The sequence below is a fragment of the Tympanuchus pallidicinctus genome, unplaced genomic scaffold (assembly GCF_026119805.1).
Source record: "Tympanuchus pallidicinctus isolate F22 unplaced genomic scaffold, pur_lepc_1.0 scaffold2, whole genome shotgun sequence".
In the NCBI taxonomy this organism is placed as follows: Eukaryota; Metazoa; Chordata; class Aves; order Galliformes; family Phasianidae; genus Tympanuchus; species Tympanuchus pallidicinctus.
Window position 1 is genome coordinate 33,940,551 of NW_026294721.1, and position 26,397 is coordinate 33,966,947.

The 26,397-nt window shown below is 40.2% G+C and overlaps 1 protein-coding gene and 1 long non-coding RNA gene across 6 annotated transcripts in view; one reads left to right on the plus strand and one right to left on the minus strand.

Moving 5' to 3' along the window:
- Positions 1-12,739: 12,739 nt before the first annotated feature.
- On the minus strand, positions 12,740-20,896 carry LOC128080028 (uncharacterized). Its single transcript, XR_008206457.1, has 3 exons — positions 20,448-20,896; positions 15,719-15,780; positions 12,740-14,822 (listed from the first exon to the last, which is right to left on the minus strand). It is a non-coding gene; the product is annotated as an uncharacterized LOC128080028 (long non-coding RNA).
- Positions 20,897-21,097: 201 nt separating this feature from the next.
- UGT8 (UDP glycosyltransferase 8) overlaps positions 21,098-26,397 on the plus strand; it is a 45,821-nt gene continuing 40,521 nt past the window's right edge. The window contains exon 1 of one of the 5 annotated variants that reach the window (XM_052681987.1): positions 21,098-21,584. Coding sequence is in view for 1 of the 5 variants with exons in the window: in XM_052681986.1 (XP_052537946.1) it covers positions 22,647-22,656 (10 nt within the window). In the remaining 4 variants the exon portion in view is untranslated. Of the gene's footprint in view, positions 21,585-22,072; positions 22,197-22,267; positions 22,657-26,397 lie in introns of those variants that run through there. The other 4 variants (XM_052681990.1, XM_052681986.1, XM_052681989.1 and 1 more) reach the window with 4 other exon arrangements.

Consider the following 26,397-nt stretch of genomic DNA (forward strand, 5'->3'; position numbering starts at 1 on the left):
GCAACAAATACATTATATAAAATATGTAAAAAAAAATAATTCCCAAAGGATAAAAGTTTATATAATGTATTGTCATTATTTCATAGTATTATTACTTACCAATCTTAAAGCTGTATCTTTAAGACCTCAGTGATATAAATGTCAATATTTGGTTTATGTTAATGAATATACTTAGAGTTGTGTTCTTTACTTAATAGCCTTGCATTTAACGGATATAAACAACACATACTTATTCTATACATAGCTAGGGTGAAGTTAAGGGTTCTCAAAGCCCTGCTTGGGAGGAGCAGTTCTGTGTAAATAGAAAGTGGGCTTTTAACAGCTCATGTGACTGGTTAATGAATGACATTACAATAAGTCTACTGTTTGGAAAACCTTGAAAATTGTAACTTCCTGGTATCTAATATGAAGCTCTCTGTGTTTAATGACAGTGAAGTCAGAAACAAGGAAGGGGTATAACAAAGAGTTTTCAAAATAATCTAAAGAAAACAAACCCACAATCAACCCAACAATCCAAGTCCCCCAACATATTAAAATTAATAAATAGAAAAATATATTAAAATAGAATCATAAAATCACTGAATCATAGAATGGCTCGAGTTGAAATAGAGGATCATCAAGTTTCAACCTGCTGCCACAGTCAGGGCCACCAACCTCCAGATCTGCTACTAGACCAGGTGGCTCCCTATCCAGCCTGGTCTTGAACACCTCCAGGGATGAAGCGTCCACAGCCTCATCTGTTTCAACACCTCACCACTCTCAGAGTAAAGCACTTCCCCCTGACATCCAATCTAAACCTTCCCTCCTTGAGCTTAAAACCATTCCCACTTGTCCTATCACTGTCTACCCTTTTAAAAAGTTGACTCCCCTTCTGTTTATAAGCCCCTTTTAAATCTTGGAAGGCAGCAACGAGTTTTCCTCACAGCCTTCTCTTCCCCAGTCTGAACAAGCCCAGCTCCCTCAGCCTGTCTTCGCAGAGGAGGTGTTCCACTTTTCTGACCATCTTTGTGGTCCTCCTCTGAACCCTCTCCAACAGCTCCACATCGTTCCTATATCAAGGGCCCCAGACTTTGATGCAGTACAGGTCTTAGATTTGGTTCTTAGATTTCAATTCTGAATTCCAGAGGAAGCAAGTTGGATCGATACATTCTTATGTTTATTCATTAGAGAGTCCTGCATGTGATTCATATTAACAGGAAGAAAAGTTAGAATGGTCACTGTAAGCCTACAGAACTCCACAGCTAACAGGAACTAAGTTGTTACTGGCATTATGCTGACACCAGACTTCCCCATCAGAGGATGAATTTCATTCACTCCTATACTAAGCATCACAGAAAGAAAAAAAAAAAAAGAAAAATGTGTTTCTCTTTGTACATATACAAAGACAGCTGGAGAAGACTTTGTAATGATTAAAACATAAAATTTACTTTTTAAAAAAAAAAAAAAGTCAAACAAAGCTGTATCTAGATTTTAAACTAGATATTCCATGAAGCTTAGCTGCACTTTAAAGCTTTTGTGTAGTCAGCAACGTGACCAGGTTTTCCATGCATACCATCTGTCTTTGGTATCTCTAAAATGTCAAGCAGGTTAATCACTGCTCTCAACAAACATTGCAGTGCTGCTCTCCTCATTGTTCAGCTGTATGCTCTAGAACTGCCTCCCCGCTCTGAATGTTGCTCAGAAGTGAGTGGGGTGATATATACCAATGGTGCACCCAGCAGGCTTGCCCTGATGCTTCAGGGGCATGGCTGGAGTGTGCCCCTGTAGTCACAGAGCTGGAAGTCAGCTTCAGGTTTCCTGCTGCAATGTCTGCTCAGAAATTTGGGATTCTTCCCTTTAGACATAAAAAGGACAAACTACAGAGTTACACGGGGATTCAGAAAGGTTAGATAACTTAACTGGAAGCTCCTAGTCCCAGTACAATTTTAACTAAGCATAATGGATTTCTAAGTCATGCCTCCTTACGCTAATGCATCAATTTAGTTCAGCTATGTCAGAGTGGCAGATATGTGAGCAAGCCTGGTATGGAACCAAAGTACCCTCCAAAGGCATTAAAGCGTAACTAATTTGAATCTGCAATGTTACAGTTCTTGAATCATTAACACATTGGAGAAAGCTACTACAAGGTCAGACAGGCTTATATCACAGAATCACAGAACTGTAGGGGTTGGAAGGGACCTCCAGAGATCATCGAGTCCAACCCCCCTGCCAAAGCAGGTTCCCTACAGCAGGTCGCACAGGTAGGCATCCAGGCAGGTCTTGAACATCTCCAGAGAAGGAGACTCCACCACCTCCCTGGGCAGCCTGTTCCAGTGCTCCGTCACCTCACTGTAAAGAAGTTCTTGCGCACATTTGTGCGGAACTTCCTATGCTGCAGTTTCCAGCCGTTTCCCCTTGTCCTGTCTCCACTCACCACTGAGGAGAGACTGGCCTCACCACTATGGCCCTCACACCTCAGATATTTATAGACCTGGATCAGCTCCCCTCTCCGTCTTCTTTTCTCAAGGCTGAACAGACCCAGTTCACTCAGCCTTTCCTCATAGGGGAGATGCTCCAGGCCCTTCACCATCTTTGTGGCCCTCTGCTGGACTCCTTCCAAGAGATCCTTGTCTTCTTTGTACTGGGGAGCCCAGAACTGGACACAGTACTCAACATGAGGCCTTATCAGGGCAGAGTAGAGGGGGAGGATCACCTCCATCAACCTGCTGGCCACGCTCTTTTTAATGCACCCCAGGATGCCACTGGCCCTCTTGGCCACAAGGGCACACTGCTGGCTCATGGCCAACCTGTCATCCACCAGGACACCCAGGTCCCTCTCCGCAGAGCTCCTCTCCAGCAGCTCATCCCCCAGCCTGTATTGGTGCATGTTCTTCCTCCCTAGGTGTAAGACTCTATACTTGCTTTTGTTGAACCTCATCTGCTTTCTGCCCAGCTCTCCAGCCTGTTCAGGTCTTGCTGAATGGCAGCACGGCCTTCAGGCGTCAGCCAATCCTCCCAATTTCGTATCATCAGCAAACTTGCTGAGGGTGGCCACTATCCCCTCATCAAGGTTATTAATAAAATCACAGAATCATAGAATCACCAAGGTTGGAAAAGACCTAAAAGATCACCCAGTCCAACCGTTCACCTATTCCCAATAGCTCTCACTAAACCATGTCCCTCAACACAACATCCAGCCTTTCCTTGAACACCCCCAGGGTCGGTGACTCCACCACCTCCCTGGGCAGTCCGTTCCAGTGCCTGACCACCCTTTCTGAAAAGTAATACTTCCTCATGTCCAGCCTGAATCTCCCCTGCTGTAGCTTGAAACCATTCCCCCTGGTCCTATCACTAATGACACGAGAGAAGAGGCCGACCCCCAGCTCACTACAACCTCCCTTCAGGAAGTTATAGAGAGCAATGAGGTCTCCCCTGAGCCTCCTCTTCTCCAGGCTGAACATTCCCAGCTCCTTCAGCCTCTCCTCATATGGCCTGTGTTCCAGACCCCTCACCAGCTTTGTTGCCCTCCTTTGAACACGTTCCAGGGCCTCAATATCTTTCTTGCAGTGAGGGGCCCCTCAGATGTTGAACAAGACCGGACCCAGCACGGACCCCTGAGGAACACCGCTGCTTTCAGGCCTCCAACCGGACTCTGCACCGCCAACGACGACCCTCTGCACTCTGCCAGTCAGCCAGTTCTCAACCCACCTCACTGTCCACTCATCTATCCCACACTTCCTCAGCTTTGTTAAAAGGATGTCATGGGGGACACGACATCCTTACAACATATCTGTAGAACTGTGCAAAAAACAGTACCAACTTTTCTTAAAGCATTCTGGCAGTGAGAGAATTTTCTAATATCATGGAAGATTACCATTTTCTGCTTTGCTTTAAAAGATCTTTCATCATACTCCTGACCAAGACCTCATTGTAAAAATGATAAAAACAAATTACTCCTTAAACCTCCACAGTTGAACTATGTAGTTAGGATATTACATGAAATTTCTTCCTAGAAAAAAAAAAACATGTATTTATAGGACTCTGGATTTTTAGTTTTGTTCACCTTATATTTGGAACAAACAAATGCCATTTAGCATAATAATAACCAGAATATGAAACAGTTCCATAGCTAGAACCATTTTCTAATGTTAAAGGTAGATGTTGAAAAGGTAATTCATGGAAAGTTACATAGGTTTGATTGTCTAGGAAACTTGATTTCACACACTGAGTAGAAATAGTATTCCACATGAAGAGAAGACAATCTCTATTTTCAAAGCAAATTCCTTGCATTTTTCTCCTCAGCAGCTTTTTTCAATGATGCTGCAAAATTGATGGCATTTCTTCTAAACCTTGCTATGCAGAACATTTAAAATCAGCTACCTTTTATGCCTCAAATAGACATGGATAAAAGCTTGGGAAAGAAGTTAATGTTTCTATGTTAATTTCAAAGCAATTCATTTGAGGCAACAAAAAAAAAAAATATCAAGAGACATCAATTTAGGTCACAAAAATTTGACAAATGAAGAAACAAGAACTAGATATCCTGAGGTCTCACCCAAAGCCTTTTGAACTTACTATGAATTTGTTGATTTTACTTACCATTTAAATACACAAAAGACAATATACACAGAAGAACATGGAGTTAGCAGTACAAGATATGTAGCTTCTAACAAATACATTAAGAATTTCCTACTTCAACATTCCATTGCAGTAAAACTTCATTTTTTTAATAGTTAGGTAAAATCCAAATGTGAAATACTTTCAAATACATACTCCAAAGCAGTTTGTAAAATTATTTCATTGGCTACTGTTTTGTAGAGCAGTGAACCAAAAAGTCAATATAAAACCAGTAATTCTAGTTCAGTGTTGTGAACAATGTACTTAGGACATAGAATTTCAGTTTCAGTTGAAAAATATCCATGATATGGATCATGAACTTCTCTTACATGACAATGCAATGGCTAGGAAAATGGCAACATGCTGGGAAAATAGTCTCTGCTAGAGCTAGGTTGATTTATCACATTGCTCTAATTACCTTGACTTACTCATTGTTAAGATGTTGTTTCAATTGTGGAAATTTCAGGCAGCCTCAAGCATGGCAGACTTTAGTAACTATGTACTATCTCAGTATAAAATTAAACTTCCAAGTTTAAAAACATTCATAGAAATGCACATCGGAGGATATTCACTAGGAATATGTAATACTAGAGTTTCCCATTCATATTATACTATTAATAAATATTAATTTCTAATGAACAAAGCCAATTCACTTACAGAAGTTACATAGATTTCTTGGAAACTACCATCTGTTTTCACATTTCTCCAAAGTCATCAAGAGTTAAAACAATAAAAAAATAGAAATTAAAAATTGCAGATGGAATTCCACAATAACCCCAGTAATTAAAATTTTTATTTACTCCTTTGTAGACCAATAATCAGAGATGTCATTCATGCTTGAGAGGAAGGCCCATGCATACCTCATGAAGTTCAACAAAGCCAAGTGCAAGGGCTTTGGGCTGGGGCAATCTCAAGCACAAATACAGGTTGGGTGGAGAATGGCTTAAGAGAAGCCCTGAGGAGAAGGATTTGGGAGTGCTGATAGGTGAGAGTTTCATTATGAGCAGTGTGCACTTGCAGCCCAGAAGACCAACTGTATCCTGGGTTGCATCAAAGGAAGTGTGACCAGCAGGTCGAGGGAGGTGATTCTGTCCCTCTCCTCTGCTCTCATGAGAACCCACCTGGAGTACTGCATCCAGATCTGGAGCCTCCAACAAAAGAAGGACATGGAGCTGTTGGAGCAGGTCCAGAGGAGAGCCATGAAGATGATCAGAGGGCTGGAGCACCTCTCCTATGGGGACAGACTGAGAGAGCTGGGGCTTTTCAGCTGGGAGAAGTCTCCAGAATGACCTTAAAGCAGCCTTCCAGTACCTGAAGGGGGCCTACAAGAAAGCTGGGGGTGACTTTTCAGAAGGGCAGATAGTGAAAGGATAAGGGGAAATGGTTTTAAACTGGAAGAAGGTATATTTAGCTGGATTAGATAGAACCCAAAATGCAACAGCTCTCTCTGTATCTTCTTCTCTGTTAGTGTAGTTGCAAAACCTGCTCAGAAGCATACAGAATGTAACATTAAGGCCTATATAAGAGCAGAACTTCTGAGGATGTTCAGAGGTGTTCAGAAATTCTTAGCATTGGAAAAAAAAATAATTCACTTCAAGCAAATCAAAGTATTTTGTGACACCAAATTATTATTATTATTATTATTATTATTTAAATCTAAAATGAATGAAAAATTGACTTTCAAATGGCAAACTAGGCAAAGATTTTCACTCACACTTCTTCTCAATGTCTACTCAATTAAAGCACAGAGCTTCCAGTTTTTGCTTCTGGGATAAGATGCTTTAAAAGACCAAGAGCTGTTGTCTGTTCTCCTACACACAGTCATTCCTTTAAATCTCCCATCAGGCAAGTAACGTTAATAATCAAAAAAGTAAATTAAAATTCCATTTGCTGAACTCACAAAATTTAGTATCGTAGCAAAATTCCTAATATACTTTTAAAGTGGAGTCAATTATTACCAAGTAGAGCACCCCAAACAGTGACCATATCTACCTGCACTAGGCACCACACCCACTCACTCGGCATACAAGATACAGGAGTACTAGTATCTGTAAATGTCTCCAGCAAAGCAGCCATGGGATACTCACCTTGTGAGAACTCATCAGTGAATCTTAAACACACGACAATGCCTTCTTACTACTTGCTCAACTCCTCATAAGCATAGTTTGACCCACGTAAGGTGTAGCCATGCACTGTGCATCAGAAGTCACTGGTAAGGTATGCTTAATTTCATATGTTTACTATGCAACTTAAAAGCACTTCAGTGACTCCTGTCTACAATTTTCAATTGCAATTTACTACACAATCACCACATTAATACCACTTACACACCATTTCATAGATGTCTCAAGGTTTATATGATTATTTCACATCTAATTACAGTTTAAAGTTTTTGAGGGTTATTCCTAATCAGCATCTGCAGCGCAGCATAGGTTGCAAAATAATTCCTGAGTCACTATCAGCATCATGTCCTTACTTGTCCCATAATGAAACCACATCTTTACAATTATCTGACTGCTCTGCTGACTTGACCTGGTTTATTCCAGCACCTTTTGCCTCTGTGCCATCTGCTCAAGCAGAAAAGAAGTAAATGAACATCATTAGATCCCTTCTGGTGGGTATGGCATGAATCAAGATCTTGTGATAGCTCGAAGTTTCATGCTCTGAAAATACACTATCTTTTATAACTTATGAAAACATTCATAAGATTTTTATCACACAGTAAATAGAAACCAGCCTCTTAGTAATGTTTCTCTTTCCCTGTACTTTAAAGACAATTATCTGTGCTGCACCTTACTCAAACAGAAGGGGATACCTACAGCTGTCTTACATCCTTTTTCCACACCTGTGCCTGGAAGCTTAAGTAGCAATATACAGTATTACTGCAGAACTTAATGAATTCTTTATGCTACTTTAAGCTACTAAGTCCTATGTTGAAATTAACACAAGCTTGCAGCCCAGAAGGCCAACTATATTCTGGGTTGCATCAAAAGAAGTGTGACCAGCTCCCAGGTTGAGGGAGGTGATTCTGTCCCTCTCCTCTGCTCTTGTGAGATCCCACCTGGAGTACTGCATCCAGATCTGGAGCACCCAACACAGGAAGGACATGGAGCTGTTGGAGCAGGTCCAGAGGAGGGCCATGAAGATGATCAGAGGGCTGGAGCACCTCTCCTATGATGAAAAGTTGAGGGAACTGGGATTGTTTAGCTTGGAGAAGAGAAGGCTCCAGGCAGACCTTATTGAAGATTTGAAAAGAGTTTTACCAGGACCTGTTTACCAGGATCGATAATGATAGGACAAGGGGGGATGATTTCAAACTAAGGCTGGGGGGAGCTTAGGTTAGATATTAAGAGGAAGTTTTTCACACAGAAGGTAGTGATGCGCTGAAACAGGTTGCCCAAGGAGGTTGTGGATACCCCCACCCTGGAGGCATTCAAGGCCAGGCTGGATGTGACTCTGGGCAGCCTGGTCTGGTGGTTGCAGGGGGGTTGAAAGTAGATTATCATTGTGGTCCTTTTCAACCCAGGCCAATCTATGATTCGGTATTTTCTTCTCTAAATATTCCAATAAGCAGGTAATAGCATACTGTAACACAAGTCTTTAATGCTTTATCTGCTAAGATGCTGCAGTTATGTATGTTCATTTTCAGTGATCTTCAGAAAACAGCTTTTTCTCAATATTTTAAATGAAATTAAAAGACAACACTAGTTCTAAAACATGGTGATGACAAGAAGGGCAGATAGAGGTAACTGGGGAGGAAGAGAGATTTTAAAGACCTGTTAGTCAGAGACAGGATTTGATCCAAGACAGAGTGCAAGGTGTGACACCATCTGATTGCCCCTGTGATTGCCAGTGGTTATGAAATTTAGCTGTTTATATGCATTTTTTTCATTTTGCTGAAAAAAATAAATATATATTTTAATTTCAGTTATATTATTAAAAATATAGCTATATTTTTATTTTTTTATGAAATACTGTTCATTTCATTGGGCTGAAATTTATGAATAGTTTTGTTCTATGGCCAAAAAATATCAATTACTTGTGCAGATTTAATGATGCTCATACTACTGAGCCAAGGCTGTCATATGAATACAATTAATGCCAGTCTTGAACACAAGTGCTGCCAGACACAAACAAGTGCAAATCACCTCACAAATTCTTTGATGACTTGTCCTGACTTCTGGTCACGGAGATGCCTAAGTCCTGCAGTATTCAGCTTCTCCTAATTCTCTGCCATCACATTTAAATTCTCCATGATTTATTATTCATTGCTTCCTGGTTGTTGGTCGTATCTATGTCTTGATCCTATGGCAATTATGGCTTTTACAACAGGTGGCATAAGCTGTCTCTCTCCCACCCGCCATCCTCGCTTCTCAACAGTGCACACATTGTCCCATAAAAGCCAGCCTTCTGATATGCGCCTTTTAGCTGTGGAGATCACACTACCCTTGCATCTTGGTTACTATTTTGTTAAGAACTCTGTTCTATCAAAACTATTTGTAAATCACAGTACTGGAGAGAAATAAATAAATAAATCAAGTTGCTGACAGAACAAAAGCTCTGCCCCATATTGCCTTGCTGAAGACTAACCTGCTCCTAAAACAGCAAGATGTGGTTCCATTGGTAGAATATCACTTCTATCTATAATACAGAAGTCATCTTGTATATTTCTTGGTAATCATTCATTTCAGTGTAAGCATTAAGGAAAAATAAGCAGCACAGTGGTGGCATGCAGCCAGCTAGTTTCCAAATATGAAAGAGGCTGGAATCTGGGGAAAATGTTCTTGAGCTTCATAGTTAGCAAAGAGAAGATGAAAGAAGAATTTAGACAGAAAAAAGCGCCGAAACAGAAACAAAACTCTACTTTGAAAGCTCCACTCCTCCCCTTTCTTTCTTTCCATTCCAACCACTAGGTGGTGCTTTCAAAAAGAATCAAATAACAAAAAATTAAAATATACTAGTATTTTACACTGGTACACACAAAGTCAACATGCCAGTACACAGGGAAAGTGCAGCAAATAAACTTAGAAGCGTATCCTGTATGCCTTAGGCTACCAATCACAAGTTCCTGCTTTGACAAGGCCACACTGTGGCTCTGTGACAGAGAAAGGAAGTCTCAATATTCTTTCATATCAAAACAGTAATTGATATCAAAACAGAGGCTTGATGAACAAAAATGCATTAATAAAAATTCCTTATTTGCTCTCAATAAACAACATGGAGAGAAGAAAAACTGTTGCAGCCTCTGGGTAAGCAGATGTCCTCTTGAGAACATAGATGTATTACACTGAAAGTGACCCAAAGCCATCTCTTACCACCTGTCATATTCCCTCCAAGCATAACAGAAGATAACTGGGCTCAGTGGTCTGGGAAAAGACAAAAAGCTGGTGTTTGTCCTTGTGAATATATAAAAATAAAAAGAGCTTTACAATTCACTGTCATCATTTAGAACATAATCAAATAAACAGATTGAAAAGTGGCCTTCTGAAAAATGTTGCCTTTTGCTTAAAACAACCACCCAAAAATATCCCCAATCAACCTTCAAAATTGTGGTATAGAACTCTTCTGGTTGGAAGATTCAAGCTATAGTGCTTTGGCTCATGCTTTAATCAGGTAATGAATAGAGCATGGCACAGAAAAATAATAATAATAATTGCAGTCTTTGCACTGTCTTATTGTTTGTTTAAGCCTGTCCAACTGAGACGTCTTGCACTATACGCCCCTGGTTGCATTCCATTTGAAACAAAGGCATATTTCAGGGAAGTACCTCTCACAAAGACGTACTGATGAACCAGAAATCAGAGTCCGGACAAATGACCATTTTACTTTAAACACAGCTCTATTGTTTCACTTTTTCTTCTGCTTGGGAATAAATGTTTCATTATTTAAAATAGAGGCTGAAAAGCAAATGGACTCCTCCCCTTTCTACAAGTAATCTCCCCTACTGCACTGCAGAAATGCAATGGTTTCCATGACTCCCCTCTCCCAGTATTACTATTACTTTTTTTTCACTCTTGCCCTGAAATAAATTACTGTAGAGTTAAAAGAATAAGCAGCAACTTCATGCACCTGAATGACTTAGACCCACAAAACCCTTTATGTCTTGATATGTACACAGTGATTTCTGTGATCATTTGTTCATCACGCAGTAGTTTCAGTGTGACCTTCTATACCACCTATACTTAACTCTTGGTCACATTTGCTGTTACCAGTGCCTTCATTTCCACTAACATAATCTTTGCTTTTTTTTGTTTGTTTTTATTTCACCTCTCTAACTGCCTCTACTGGAACAAGTTTCTTCGAAAATGCTTTTTTCACAGACATGAAATAAATCAAAGGGAGGAACCACTACTGTCTTCTCTCCACATTTTGCTGGGTTCAAGATCTGATCTGAGTCATCAACATATTAATTTGGTCTTGAAGTACTGTTTTTCTGGGAACCATTCTGTTTCTGTTCAATGTAAAACCCTCTGCGCTCAAATTTACAGAATAGGCCTGAGATTTTGGTAGATGTGGAGGAATATTTGTGTGCCACAGCCCAAAATCCACACTCAAACAAAGATGGAAAGTATACAGATCAATAGCTACAGCGATGTTCTGTATTTTGAATCTATAAATGAAAGTATACATCCAAAAAAAATTCCTTCCACTGGTACAAAACGCAGCAGCAAGGAACATTATAGATAGATCACTATATCATTATAAACAACTGACTCTTCGGTTCATCCTCCTAGAAGCAGAGTCCAGTTTCAGGTCTGTGTTCATACTACACATGAGAACTGAGCTTGTTCCAATTTGAAGAGAGAAAGCTGGGGGGAAATCTTAAGCTATATAATGGAATGCCTTAAAGATGACTCTTTTTGGAGTACAGTGACAATATGAGAGGCAATGGAGACAAAGATCAACGCAGGAAAAACTGATTTGATATCTGGGGAAAAAAAATAAATGTGAAGTTGTTGTGATGAAAGAAGTCTAACACTGGAAAAGCTTTTCCGGATAGGCTGTGGAATCACCATCCTCAGAAGTGTCCAAAATGGAGGTGGAGAGGCTCTGAGCATCCAACACCAGTTTCAGCTGGTTCGAATGGGGGCTGGACTAGATACACTCCTTATGTTTCTTCCAAACTCAACTGTTTATCAAGGATCATTGCTTTACTGGTCACAGCTACTCTAGATAACACAATCTCTAGAACTTTATTCTAAAACTTCTTCTGAGGCAACAAATTAACCAGCAGACCTCTCCTCTGCAGGAAGAAAATTATGATCTCCAAATATTCAGGCCTAGATGTAAAACACTTCTATAATGGATTTCAATACACTTCTCCATTCATATGAATATAAAGCATGCAAAGCAAAATACATACATATCTCAGGAGAGAATCTCAGAAGTTTCTCTCATTCTTAATACATTAATGGGATAACGGGAGAAACTAAACTGCAACAAGCCACCGTTACAAATATCACGTACTCTTTACACAAGCTTGGAATGAAACTAAGAACAATCAGTTTCCCTTAGCAAAATATTCAATATATAATTCAAAGTTCCCAAGAGAGCTTTAACATAAATGCACCCAGTCACAGACAATAGCTTCAATTAAATCACTAAAGTTTCAGTCAAAGCCAGTGTCTTGCAGAAGAGCATTCATATGAGTAGGGCAACACATGAATGCATGTAACCTTATAAGACAGCATCAACAAGACTGCAGAGGAGTTAGAGGATTTCTGCTGAGAAATGCTGCAACTGCTCTTTCTCCATCACAAATTAGGGTCCATTAGTTAGGGTCCATATCACTGTCAGCAGTCATCTAACCATTCTACTCTTCCTGCCCAATTTTAGTTTGCTTGGTAGTTCACAAACAAAGATGAGATTGCATAATAATAGACTATTTCTAAGCAGAGATAGCAGTGCTGAGTAGAATATAATTTATTCTTGTTTTGCTCAAAAAGGAACAAATAGAGGACAGATTTCCAGGTTCTAGATTTTAAGTCCTTCAGATGTATAAGCTAAGTTTTCACTGCATTCAAATCAAGGAAAAGAAAATGTACGCCTGTGTCTTTAGAGAAAAGGGACAAAAAAAAAAAAAAAAAAAAAACCCACTGATCTAGTAGGTTTATCAAGAAGAAAATTGAAGTAATGCAGCCATCAAGATTTTTGATAACGCGATTGCAGCAATGCACAACTATGAAGATATAGGAAAGCAAGTGTAGTTTCAAAAAATCTTAAGTAGTAATCAGTGCAGAAACGTAGGCTCATGCTTGTCAGAAGTGATTAATGATTTTCTCCATAGGTCATAGATGCAAAGAAGATATAAGCTAAGTACTTCCATGACAATTTATTTGTGGAAGACAAGGAAGAAAAAATAAGCTGCAAAGTTTTATAGAAGACAAACTTTCCCCTGCAGGAGAAGGAGAACAGGAAGATATCTAGGAAACAAAAGCACACAAAATATTGATTCAAAAAATGTCTCCAAAGAATTAGACCCCCTAACCTCCCTGGGCAGCCTGTTCCGGGCTTCTTTTACTCTTGCTGTGAATAAGCTTTTTTCTCATATTTACATGGAATCTCCTATGTTCCAGCTTGCACTCATTGCCCCCTGTCCTATCATTGGGTGCCACTGAGAAGACAACATAATTTAAATTGCATAGCATGTTCCAAAATAGCTAGTTATAAAAACAAGATATAATCTTACTTGCACATAATTGGCACCTCTAAAACAGATTTTGATTGTGGAATTTTACACTATGGTTGCATTTTTGACATGAAAACAGAAGAAAACACATTGTGATGCTTGTAGCCCATAGACATGCCAAGGGAAGGGAGACAGATCACTGGTATAATATGAAAAAAGGCTTCCATAGCACTCAGAATAGAGTCTGACAGAACATTTTTTTTACCAGGGCTGCATAAAGTTAAGAGATAGCAAGTAGCTCATAGCAAGTACTACAACATGCAAAGATGAAATAGTGACAAGGAAATTGTCTAAAGATGTGTATTGCTTGAGAAACTGAAGAACAAAAAGGAATCACCTTCTGAAAAGTCTGCTTCTCCAGGCGTAATACAAAACTGACTTCTGCTGAGCTTAAAATGGTGGATGGTGGTGACTTCAATAAAACATTCCGGAATTTTATAATAGCATTCACAGGATGAAACACAAATACACTAGTGAAGTATTTGGAATATGTGGCATGAGGATACAGCAGTGGCTACTCAAATATTGGGTAATTTCTTTTTGGTTTGTCATTAGTACACAGAGTGATTTTGGCATGTCTCCCAGTAGACTCAGTGAAGGAGTTATAACAAGATTAACAGGCATTGCTAGTGAATGCACGGAGCTGTCGCAAGGAATTTAACACTAGAAGTTACTAACTTAAAGCACTACAGAGCTGCTAAGATATACTTACAGCCTTTGAAATACTACAATATATTCTTCATGCTTTGTGGACTTGTATCAGTGACTATATTTTATTACCTTAGCAGTTTTGATGCATCATATTGTTCAACTGTTTTATTTTGTATATCAGTTGCTGGAAATCACTGCCCTCTACCTCTCCTGGCTTCGTGCACAAACAAGACATTGTATTTATATTAAATACCACCTGGTGCTGGAGCTTGAACTCAGGATCTTTGCCCCGTACCCCTACAAATGTCCTGACAAGAAGGTTGAAGAGCTCTATCCTGTTTGTTTTCTTCCTCAAGTCTCTAGTCAACAATTCAGGATTGAAATGGACTTCCTGAGTTACGACTACTATCCTACTATTGCAGGAACTCAGTACTACAAATTATTCCAAAGACTTACGAAACTCATCTTAAAAACAGTATTTTTATGCCAGTTGGAAACGGTTTAAAAAAAAAAAATTAGGGTCTTTACTAATTTATCTAGTAAAATCTATAAGCATTCAGCTAGAGCACTGTCCTAGGAGATGGAAGATGTGTTCACAGAAGTTCATTCATGGAAGTAGCACCTGAATTCTTCTCTAGAGGCTGTAAAATTGTTTAGCAAATTTTTCAGACAACTGCCAAGTGTCACCTCTAAAGACAAAGACATAAGAGCACTGAGCCCAATGCAGTTTTATTCATCTTGTTACTCAAAACTGAACAAAAACAAAACAAACAAACAAACAAAAAAAAACCCTACTCACCTTCATAACCCAAAGAGGAAATGTGGAACTCCATTTGAAGGAGATGAATAAGTGTTTTGTCAGGCCTTTGCCACTCTATAATTAAGGCTATGAAAATCCATTTATAAAACAAAACTGAACACACACATGAACACACTGTATCACACACCCCTGACAATTATCCCCTTATCAAATGACCAACTGTATCTCAACTCAATTTACGACTTCCCTGAGTCATTACTGAGACACGTTAGCTCTATTCATTACTCTTGTCTTTCAGGTGCGGAAATAAAAGCAAACAAGATGCAAACAAGTTTTTGGCTCTAGTGTTTTCTTTAGCAGGTGTGGTAAGACAATGCTCTTATTAGTGAGAAGTGTTGCAAGAACCAAAAAAAATACTGCTGGACTAATATACCAGTTTGCTCTGATACCCCCCACCAACAGAAAGACATTTTAAGAAAGCATATCAGAACTATTGATTATTTTATTTATGGTCATAGGCTACTAATCTTTTCTGTTTATAAAAGAAAATGACAGAAGCCACAGCTTATCATCATGTAAGACTACATTATAACTCTATCAGCAAGCCTAATCAGTACTGAAGTCACATATCAAGGAAGTGTAAATATAAAGCATATTCAGGTATCACTGATTTTACTCTGTTGGCATTCCGATTTGGAACTCGATATTACAATATGCAGCTAGCATTAACCAAATGAAATTGGGTTCTGAAAAAGCAGGTTAGGAATAAAATTAGTACCAGCACCATACCTTGCTGAGTATTTAGATAGCTTTTTCCCTATTTTTAAATCATACTAGCATCTTGTAGCCACCCCTTCACTTTTAACAAACTAATCAGATTAAGCCAGTCTCATCACATAGCGAGACTTCAAATGCGGCGTTTCATAATATCTTCTGATACTTTAAAATGGCAAAAGGTTATACTAACAGCATCTGTTATTTGTTCTCCTGCTAAGGCTTAAAAATAAAAATATAGCTCCTACCTTCTTTTAAGGAGAGTAAGAATGGCTTCAGACGCTATTACTTGCACACGCAGTTTGGCAACCTGAAAAATAACAAGTCACATTTGTAAATACTAACACACTTTAACAACAACTGAAAACACACACTTCTAATCCATACAGATCGCTTGTAAGTTTACCTGAAGTAGCTTGGTAAGTGATACGACAATCGTTTGGCATTTCAACTGATGGATACTAATAGCTTTTTAGTTTTTGGCTCTAATTTCAATTCCCAAAGAATTAAAGAAAGAAACACAAACTTCTAAGAAGTTTAGAAGTTTATGAAAAATAAATAAATAAATAAATAAAAATGTGTATTATTTTTAATATTATTAATATTATTATTTTTTAATACATACTTAATTTCAATTTTAGAAAAGTCACTAGGGCAACAAAAAATGGACACAAAATTTGAACACCAATCTTGCTATTGTGTATTTTTTACTATTCAAGAGGAATCTGAGTACAATGACCAAGGAACAGTATTAAAACACAAGAACGATATAAGAATTATGTATGTTTTGAGCTGACTTCAGCAAGTGATGGCTGAACATAAAACAAATGAACAAAACCCTACTCACAATCAAGAAATATTTGCACCACACCCAGCCTCTCTACCTACAATTACATTTCAGAATTAAATCCATGGTAACTTAATACTTCAAAGTGCTTAGAGATAAGCATGCAACTTAATTTTCTAAAGCTTAAGTTCTGTAAAAACACATCTCCATTTACTAGTATAAGAAAACAAAAGTCATTAGATTTTGCAAGTACAATTTCATACACAGAACTTCATCAATACAAAGCTAACAAAATAATTTGATTCATGAGTGCATATGCTTTTAAAATAACACTTCTCAGTGTGGGTGAGCCAAGCCCCTCAAGTTCACTGCTCGGTTTCTGACAGTAAGAAAATAGAAGCCATTTCCTGTAATAAATTTCCTTATCTCACCCCTAGAATAAATGCTTATTGTACCTCAACAATTGTAGTACAACCTGTGATTGTTGTTCATAGATGCGTAGCTAGAAATATCCTTACCCCTCCTTTCCAAATGATATTGAAGCCACCTACCTCTACAATTTCCTTTGTTAAAAAGTAAGTTCAGCTGCTTGTTCAGAAGAACCTCTTTTCATACCTTTAATCTATTTCAACACTTGTTACAGCAAGCATCACTGGTTTTTGGATTATAGGATCTATTGAATAACAGCTGTGTATCTATTTCCTTCAAAGTTTCATAAATCTTGACCGTATGGTACTCAGCTTTTTCCTTTCTAAACAAGGGTTTCAGCTTCCTTAATCTCTACTCACAAGGAAGCTGCTCTGTCTCCTTAAACACTTTAAGTGCTCTTTCCTGTAACTTCACTAGCCAAGTTGTGTCCTTTGTAACAAAGAACATCAAAATGATATTAACAGTTTTAAAAGAATTTTCTATGAAATTGTTCTGGCGTTACTGCCAAAAAGTAAATACTCAGAACAAAATCTCCTCAGAAATTTATAGCACTGTCAGACAACAAACAGCCAATAGCCACTGCTTACTTAACTTGGTTTACAAATGATTTTTTCTTCCACTAATAAAGGTATTGTTTAAGGAATGAAAATGTATGTTTTGTAAACATACCGGCTGTACAGAGAGAAACTACATCTGCATCACTGGAATTTCCACCAAATGAAAAAATGCTGGATTTGTAGCAGTTAACTAGAAATAATTATTTCAACCACTATTCAGAAATATACACAATTGCAGTAGTCACCTACAGCAGTAGAATAAACATCACTTTTGTGATAGTATCAATTATTTAGGACAACAAGGCCAACTGTTGCCTACAATACAGGCACTCTTCCACACACTTCTATTGTATTTATTTGCATCTCTGAAGAACGTCACAAGATGTGGCAAGTACATGTGGAAGAGATGGTTGTCTGGGAACACTGCAATTAAATTAGACAATATGCATTTAAGATAATCAGATCCATCTGGCAAACTAGTAAAGGCAATAAAACTAAAAACCTTATTTAAATATATTGGCTGCTTATGACCTCATACCAATTAACAAGCAAAATTAGCTAAAGCTATCTTAGATGAGTTACATGGAAGGCTACACTTCTATTTTGCTTGCAGAAATCCTAAAAATATGTGCACATATAAGCAAAACAATCAAGGTACTAGGAAGAAACACCTAAAGAATTGCTTGGGAATCACCACAGTCTGGGAACCTAGGAAACTGCTTTTACCAACAGACCTGTGCAATTCGGGATAAAAGCAGCACATAACCCTTGATTTAAGGCATATCTATCATCTAGTCTAAACAGCTAGATGTGAAGATAAACAAATCTGGAATTAACGATTTTCATATTCTTATGAGAAAAATTCTAGTAGAAAGAAAACATAGTCTTGCAAACAGAGATCAGTGTTTTCCAGCAGCTGCACTCTTATTTTCATCCAACAGAACCAAATTCTAAACCCCTCAGAGAAAAACTTCATGTCAAGATTCATTCCTTGCTTCTCATTTATTAAAAAGAGCTTGAATTATGTAAATGTCCAATTTGTAAGCAAATTAAATAAACTCCTTTCTTGAGAAGAGTATAAGTGTGTCCCTTTGGGTAACAATGGAAGGTTATTCAAAAACAAGAAGTGTTTATTACCAATGTAAAACTTAATGAAAATTCTAAAAGCTCCACAGTCATAGCTTTTTGTGAATGTTCACTGTTTTAATACATATGTATTTAATTTTCCTAATAAGGAATTCCGAGATTCCAAAATGTTTCTGATAGAATTTCTACATTATGTTATAAAATTTACAGAATAACAAAAAATCCTACAAACATTCCAACAAAAATATTGGGCTGTACCTTATATTTATTGTTTCCACAGCTGGGTTGCTATAAATATGTGGTACATGACAAATACACACACAAAACTGCATTAGACTCTTTTTATTCCCCAAACAATCTGAAACTCACATCTCTGTAATGACAAAGCAAGTATATGGACATCACTAAAACGTTCATCCCAAAAAGGTCAGGGAATAAGACTGGAGCTGTCATGTACAAGATATCAATATTCCAGACTGAAATACTACTTCATCGGCTAAGATCCCATAATTTGAGTTTCCAGGAGTGCCCCATATTTCTAAAAGAGATTAAATCGTGACAGATGAAACTTGTTTTCACATATTAATAATTATATTACAACTTATTAATTCTGGATTCAATTACTGTGTAAAATGATTGTGATGTGGAAAAGAAGAAGCTTTCATCTCAAACTGCACTGTATTTCTGTACTTAAAATTTTAATCAAAAGGCAAGACAATCTATGTTTAGTAGTTCTTAGTCTTCTATACCAGGAAAACCAATTACAGTTATTATTTGAGGTTGCTTTTCCTGGACAAGTCAAAGAAAAAAAATCATAATAGGATTAGCTGCATGCAATAAATTGAAGATTCTGCTAACAGAACATTCGAACTTGAAGTTAGTCTTCTAAGCCAGAAGTCAGCTGCTCTGAGAGTAAATATCATTGTAACATTACATACTGAGTATTTCAGTACTTCCCTTAAACAAAAAAGATTGACTTTGAAATACAAAACTGTTCAACACAACTTATGCACACAACTGGAGTCTAAGCAAAAGCAAATTTGCAGTAGTACGTAACTATAACAGGCAAAGACCAAACAATGTCATATTCTTTGATTTGAAATGCTTAGTAATGAGAGCTGGAATTCATGGGCACTATGGAATTTACAGAACATTTTCATCTGAGAAACATGACTACATAATAACAAAATAGGTTTGCAATGCTATGAAGAAACCATTAACAGCGAACACATTAATTTTCAACAAAATGTTTTAAGTGCCCTATGCTGGTGTCCGATTTGTTGAAGATAGGAAACAGGAAATCAGAACATTGTAAAATTAAGGAACTCTGCCTTGCTGAAACAAAAACTTTCAATATAATAGTGATTCTGCATGCTTGATTAAGGGACCTCTAGCTTCAGATCCTGATTTGTAGAAGCTTGCCCACACTTATCCTGAAAGCCAAGTGCCACCATTATCTTGTAGCTAACATCCACTGAAACTTAATACCTCATTTAATCTTACATATCATAAGGGACATGAAATTTGAGAAAGTTTGATTGTTTGTTTTATACTTCGAAACTTCAAGAGGTCTTAAAAGACTGTGATGAACATCATACAAAGGTGTAAGTCCCAAACAGACTGGACTAATAAACTAACCCTGCATTTTCTTTTGCAAGCCATCTTTACAAGAAAGGAGACCAGTTTAAAGCTTATGTATTTTTTTCTTTTTCTTCTTTTTTTTTTTTTTATCATGGCATTCTTTTACCTTACCTAAAAAAGGATTATAAATGTATAACTTTCTTGCTTTTACTGATGAGACTTACAACTTCGCTTTTATCAAAGGACTAACTTGAACTCCTCAAACCAGAAGGAGTTTTTGAATCACCTTTTCCCTTAAAGGTCTTTATGAGAACCTCAATATGAAGAAAAGGTTTAGATGTGATAAGTCTATAAAACATTTTTGGACTTAGAACTTGATCAGGACAAAAGTTTTGGCTTTGAAAGGTACATGACAGATGCAGGAGTCCCATTCTCTTAAATAATACTGTTCTTCCTTTCAGCTGCAAAACTACCCTTTTGAAAAGAGTTTAAAAAACAAAACAAACCACAATACCACATCAATAATTGCAGAATTACCATTAGTATTTAAGCTTCGCCAGGTAACCACTTGGACACCTCCTGGTAGTTTTTTCCCCAGGATGACAGAAAACAAGAGATCAGACAGCACTACGTCACTTCAGTCAGTTTTCCCCCAACAGGGATCACGAGCAGTCGGAAGCTGAACGCGCTTTCCTGGAGGAGAAAGAAATAAGGTGTATCACTCGAGTAACTGGGATCAATTAGGCAACTAAGCTTAGCTCTAACGAACCGGGAAGTCAGGCTTGAGGAGCTCTGGAGTACTTGTGCGTTTTGATTTTAAACAAAGCCTACTGGCAACGAAAAGGCAAACGGGCATTAAGGCAGAGCTCAGCCCTCACAGTTACGACGCGCGGAGATGAGGAGCTCTGTTTCGCGCCTCGCCAATCCTCCACGCTTAGCAGCGCGCTCCCGCCGCGCCAACGCCACGCGGCTCACGGCACCTCTGGCCCCTCAGCGCTCACCTCGCGCGGCCGCGGCCTCCCCCGCCTCCCGGCGGTGCCACCTCGGCGGCATCCCCGCCGCGCCCGAACTGATTGGCGGAGCGCGGCCGGGTGCCACCCGCCAGAGGCGGGCACAGGGCACCTGCCCCGCCGGCGGCTCGTCGCCGCGCCGGGAGCCTGGCAGTGCATGGGGCGGGAGGGCGCCCGGGGAGCGGGACAGCGGTTCTCCGTACCGGCGAGGGGCAGGGCCGAGGGGCGGCCGCTCCCTGTGCGCCCGAGGGCATCTCCGGAGGGTCGACGGCTGCGCCGGTGCATGCGTCCGGCGGGCGGGAGGGCGCCGGGTCGGCAGCGCGGTGGGGCCGAGCGGGGGCGGAGGAAAGTGATGAGAAGTTGAGGGAGGACGGAGCGAGGTGCCCTCTCCTCTCCTCGGCTCGCACCACAGGGACAGCCCGGCAGCGCGGCAGGTGCAGCGGAGCCGGGGCGGAGGGTACAGGCGGGCCCGGCGCTCCCGGCGCCGCAGCGGAGGGGCTCCAGCGGGAGCAGGGCCTCACCTCAGGCCGGGCCGGACGGAGCCGCGCGCCCCGCTTGGCTGAAGGGAAAGAGCTGCAGCAGAGCCCCGAGCGGCGGCTCGCCCCGGTCTTCAGCTTATTACCAGAGGCAGCGACGCGGAGAAACGGCCCCCGAGGAGAGAGCGGTGAGGGGAGCTCGGGAACTGCCCGCGGGCAGCGGGAGGGACCCGGCTCCGGCGGCCCTGAGGCGGAGGGCTCGCCGCCTGGGCGGGAGGGAGGCTCTCGTGTCACCTTGCCGCTCGCTCGGTTCTCCCATCTCTCCGTTCTCGCCTCGCACCGCTGCGCTGCGAAGGGGTCTGAAGGAGGGAGGGAGGGCGGCGGGGAGAGCCGCGGGCTGGAGAGCGGAGCCGCAGGGGACGCGGCCGTGGGACGCGGCGTCCCGCAGTGGCGGGAGCGGTGAGGAAGGGACGCCGTGCCCTTGCAGGGTACCCAGAGGGTTTGAGGGCGAGAAGGAACTTCTCGTTCCCTCCGCCCGTAGGCGCTGCCCTGAGCGGGGCTTGAAGGGAGGAGATCTGATTTGGGCGCCACACCTGGGAGGCACGGCCGCGTGACGCACGGCCGCGAGGCGGGAGCGGTCCCTCACCACAGCGGGCAGCGCGGGCCGAGGCCAACCGACGGCCGCCGCGCCCGGCAGGTGTCCTCCCCGCCCCGAGCTGTGAACGGGCCGCTAACGCCTGCCGCCGTCCGTGCTGTTCCGAGGCCGAGGGAACGCGCTGGGGAAAAGTTTGGAGAGCGAAGTAAGCGGCGGCGGGGCGGGCTGCGAGGGAAACGCCGCAGCTCAGCGATACCTGGGAGCGGGGCGGGGTGTGGGACTGCTCCTTTCGGGCCATTGCCGCCGCTTATACGTTAACTAGATGGCGTGGTATCCTGGCCAGCGGTATTGCAATGAGGGACTGTCGCCGACGGGCGCCCTGAAGTTGTGTGTTATGTAAGCCTGGGGACGCCCAGCGTTTCCTTCCCTTCGCGTTACGGACCTGTGCGCGGGCGCTGGGCCTGGGACCTGTCCTGCCTGGGACCTGTGCCTCTCGCGTTGAGTTGGCGCTCAGGTTCGGAACGAGCTGCCCAGCCTGGGAGGAACAACGCCGCGTGAGTGCTGCAGAACTGCCCTGCTGCCTTTGGAGAGGAAGACAGGAGCTTAGCCTGAACTGCGCACCGAACGGGTCAGCCAAGTGACGGTATTTAGGCAGATGCTAAATGGTATCTTGTCTTTACGACTTGTTTACATACTCATTTTAGTATGACCACGAAACGGTAGGAAAGAAAATAAATAATACATGGACTGTTTTGTGTGCTCGTTGGAGTTGCCTCGGGAAGAAGAGCAGTGGATGAGTTTGGTAGAAGAGGTTCTTAAAGGACCTTTTCCCACAGCAAACTCCTTCAGAGCCATATTTGTGTTTTTCATACTTACGCCAGGGGACCTGATCTGGGAAATAATTCATATAATGTTGATTGTTTCTATATTTTACAAATGGCCAGGGTTATGCTTCCTATCTGGAATGGCCTGCCTGCTTTTCCAAGCAATTATCACACAAGGTCACTTATGTATTTTAGCTGAGCTAGTTTTATAGCACTGACACAATGCTGTCTGCTGTTAACCTTTACTTCACATTTCCTTGTTTTTGTTCTTCTATTTCAGCCATTGATCCAGACTAGATACTGCAGTGACTTTTTTTTTTTTTTGTAAGCTACTATTCATGCTAGAGTTCTACATTTTTTCAGATGGCTTTCATGCAGTTGTGAACTACTCTCCTCGAAAGAGTTACCTGTGAAATGCTAGGCAGTGAGTGCCTGGCCTGAAGCACTTGCTTTGTGACCTTTGTGCAATGTTTTGCCACTAACAGAAGCTATTTGCATGAAACAAGAAAATGATATCATTTTTGTGTGCTAATTCTAAGGAGGAACTTTATAAATAGCCCTCATGTTTCATGTTCTTAAAACACTGAGCAGTTGCATTATTTTGAAATAAGATTTGGATGGGGAGACCTATGGGACTAACAAAGGGTGGAAGGAAGAGTCAGAGACGGTGTTGTCTCCTGGTTCTGCCTAGGGCTGAGCTTTGCAGGAGTCTCCTCCCCACCTGTGCAAGCAGGGTGGAGGGCAGCTGCTGTACCAGGACACTGATGACTTAGCAGTGGATCAGGTCCGTGCACTGGTGGCACCTCCAGTCTGGTGACAACTGCTGGCTCTTGTAGTTCACCAGGTTTGGGATTAAGGCAACTTTGGATTGGTGCCCTATAATAAACAGATAATTCAGTTACTGCTGAGAAACTGGAGGGAGTAGGGACTGCTGTGTTTATGAGATGCCATATTTAATGCCATATTTACCTCATGTAGAATACTTGACTGAGTAAAAGTCTCGTCGACTCTTCGGAATAATAGTAGTCATAATAGACTTACTCAGGGGAGTTGTACTGACATAGTAAATGAATACTAGATAGTGCTGTCAATCATGACAACATAGTCAAAGTTTGTACTGAACTTTGCCATAATTTTCTGCCACATATAATTTGCTGCAGATGGATTTTATTGATTTCTAGCAATTTATTTAATTTCCTGGGCTAAGAAAAAAGAATTATTAGTCTTCTTCCTGTGGTAGGTGTATTACTACATATGCAGACATTGGGTAAGAAAGTACTGTGGTAAGCCTCATCTGCAAAATGGTGTCGCTGAACATGGTTCTGTGTGGAGCCTTTTTTGTACTCGTTGGGCGTTGCGCAGAAAATGTGTTTAAGGGACCACTCCCAGCAATTCAAATATTTTTGACAATTATACTAATAACTGTATAAAAACCATATTCTGACTTGATTACTTTCTAATTGACCTCCCTGAACATGAAGTGTGTCGCTTCTGGCTTCATCGGCTAAACATTTTATTGCCCTACCTTTCTTCATGTTTTCCATTTTGGGCTCATTTTTTTTTAAGGCCCTTCTTTTCATTTTGACGTGTTAGCCATCTACCTTCCTTTAGAACTGTACCAGGGACTTGCATCACTTTACTTCATCTTGAATGAGCTCCTTATCCTTTATTTACTAGAAAAATCCAACTACAGTTTTAAAAGCTACTGAGATGTTTGTTGTAAGATCATATTGAAGAAATGCTTATTAAATTAAATATCTCTTCTCTGCAGATCTTAACGGAAATGCTTTTATTGCTGTTTCATTATTGTAGAGTGGTATTTAAGAAGGGAATTGTTTTAGGAATGCTGATACACTAGAAGCATTTGAAATCATTTGTTCTCTTTTTCTCTTGGGCTTTTTTTCCTTCAAGAGTACTTAGAATGGATTTATTTTATTTTTTCTTAAACATACAGATCAAAGGGTTGTTTATGAATAAGGTATTACCAGAAGTCTGTGTTTTTTTCCCAAGGTTGGCTGTAATTGCATTGAATTTTCAGGCCACGTGACATGCAAGGGTTCACGAACCCTTCACAAAATATTTCTGGTCTTTCATGGTTTGTAACATCCAGCTCAGCGTGTGAGATAATGCAAATATTACTTATTGGGAGAAAGTCTAAAATGTGTTGTAACTTTCTAAATAAAATCTTGGGAATGATTGCTGTTTTTTGCACCAGTTCGTTAAAATTTTTCATTGTTTTTTTTCTGTATAATATTTTGCTACCTAATAGAAGAAGGATTTTTAGTTACTAAAAGTCCCAGTCAGCTTTTCTTTTTGCTCTGTTATGTACTGACACCATGATACTTATTATATTTATTTTGCTATTTATATGACAGATTTTTGCAGCAGCTCTCTATTTAGAGCCAGTATATTGAAGAAGAAGTGAGTTCTCTTGGAAGCTTTTAAAATTTTTGTTGGTTTTAACATACAATCTTATGTATTCTTACTCCCTAGATGTGGGAAGAGATGACATAAAACCTACAGATTCATGAAATTATATGTTCATATACCTGGGACTAAGGGACATGCATACCATCCTTACTGATTTTTTTTTTTGTACTATTGGAAACAGTATATACTACATCAGTCAAAAAAAACAAAACAAACAAAAAAACCCAACCCTGTACATGCAATAATTGTGACTGAAGGAGCTAAAGAGGAGTTGAAAGACAGCATAGGTACTTGTTTTCTAAATGGACTTGTAACAAGTCAGGTTATCTCTAGTTATTGCAATTTGTCTTCAGTAGCACAGTTGTCATGCACATAATTTTGTGTAATGGAACAAGTACAGCTTTCTTCTTCGCTCTGTGCTGTTCTTTCCTCCTATGAATGGATCGCTCAGCTTTATGAGAAGTGAGTGACTTTTTTCCTTCCTGCTCAGAGACCAAAGGGAGAATTTAATGAGAGGTGCTGGGCCAACTTCAGGTTCTGAACTGAGTTAGAAACGAACCCTGATGCCCTGGGGAAACAACGTGCTTTTTAGAAGAAGAAAACAATTTGACGGATTCTTTAAGTGTGTTTATGAGGAGATTGTGATGTGGATATGGAAAGTGGAGTTCCTTAATTTAAAACAGTATTCCGCTAAGGAAATCATTTTCAACCATTAAGTCTGTAGCAAGTTGGTATTTCACACACTTGTTACACATAAGGATTGAGTGTATTGTTCCAACAACTTCCAAATATTAGATCTGTAATTCAAGGACTGGGAGAGAAGTGCATTTTAATCAGTCCTGACATCCAAATTTGGTGATTTTTTTTTTTTTTTTTAATTTCCCAACTTGGAAGTCATTAGACTTTCACTTAAGTCAAATGAATAAGGCTTTGTAATTTAGCACCAATAAAATCAATTTATAAAATGCAGGTTATTAAACGGGGCTGTAACAGTTCTCAACAAAAGCATGTCTAGTGCTTGTGTTGCTTCCTATTTCCTTAACTTCCTTCTTGGGACATCTTTGTTATCCCCCTGATTTAATGTTAGAGATTAGAGATTTTCAAATTCGAAGGAAAATCAGATATTTTTGAGTTTACGCTATGAGATGCATC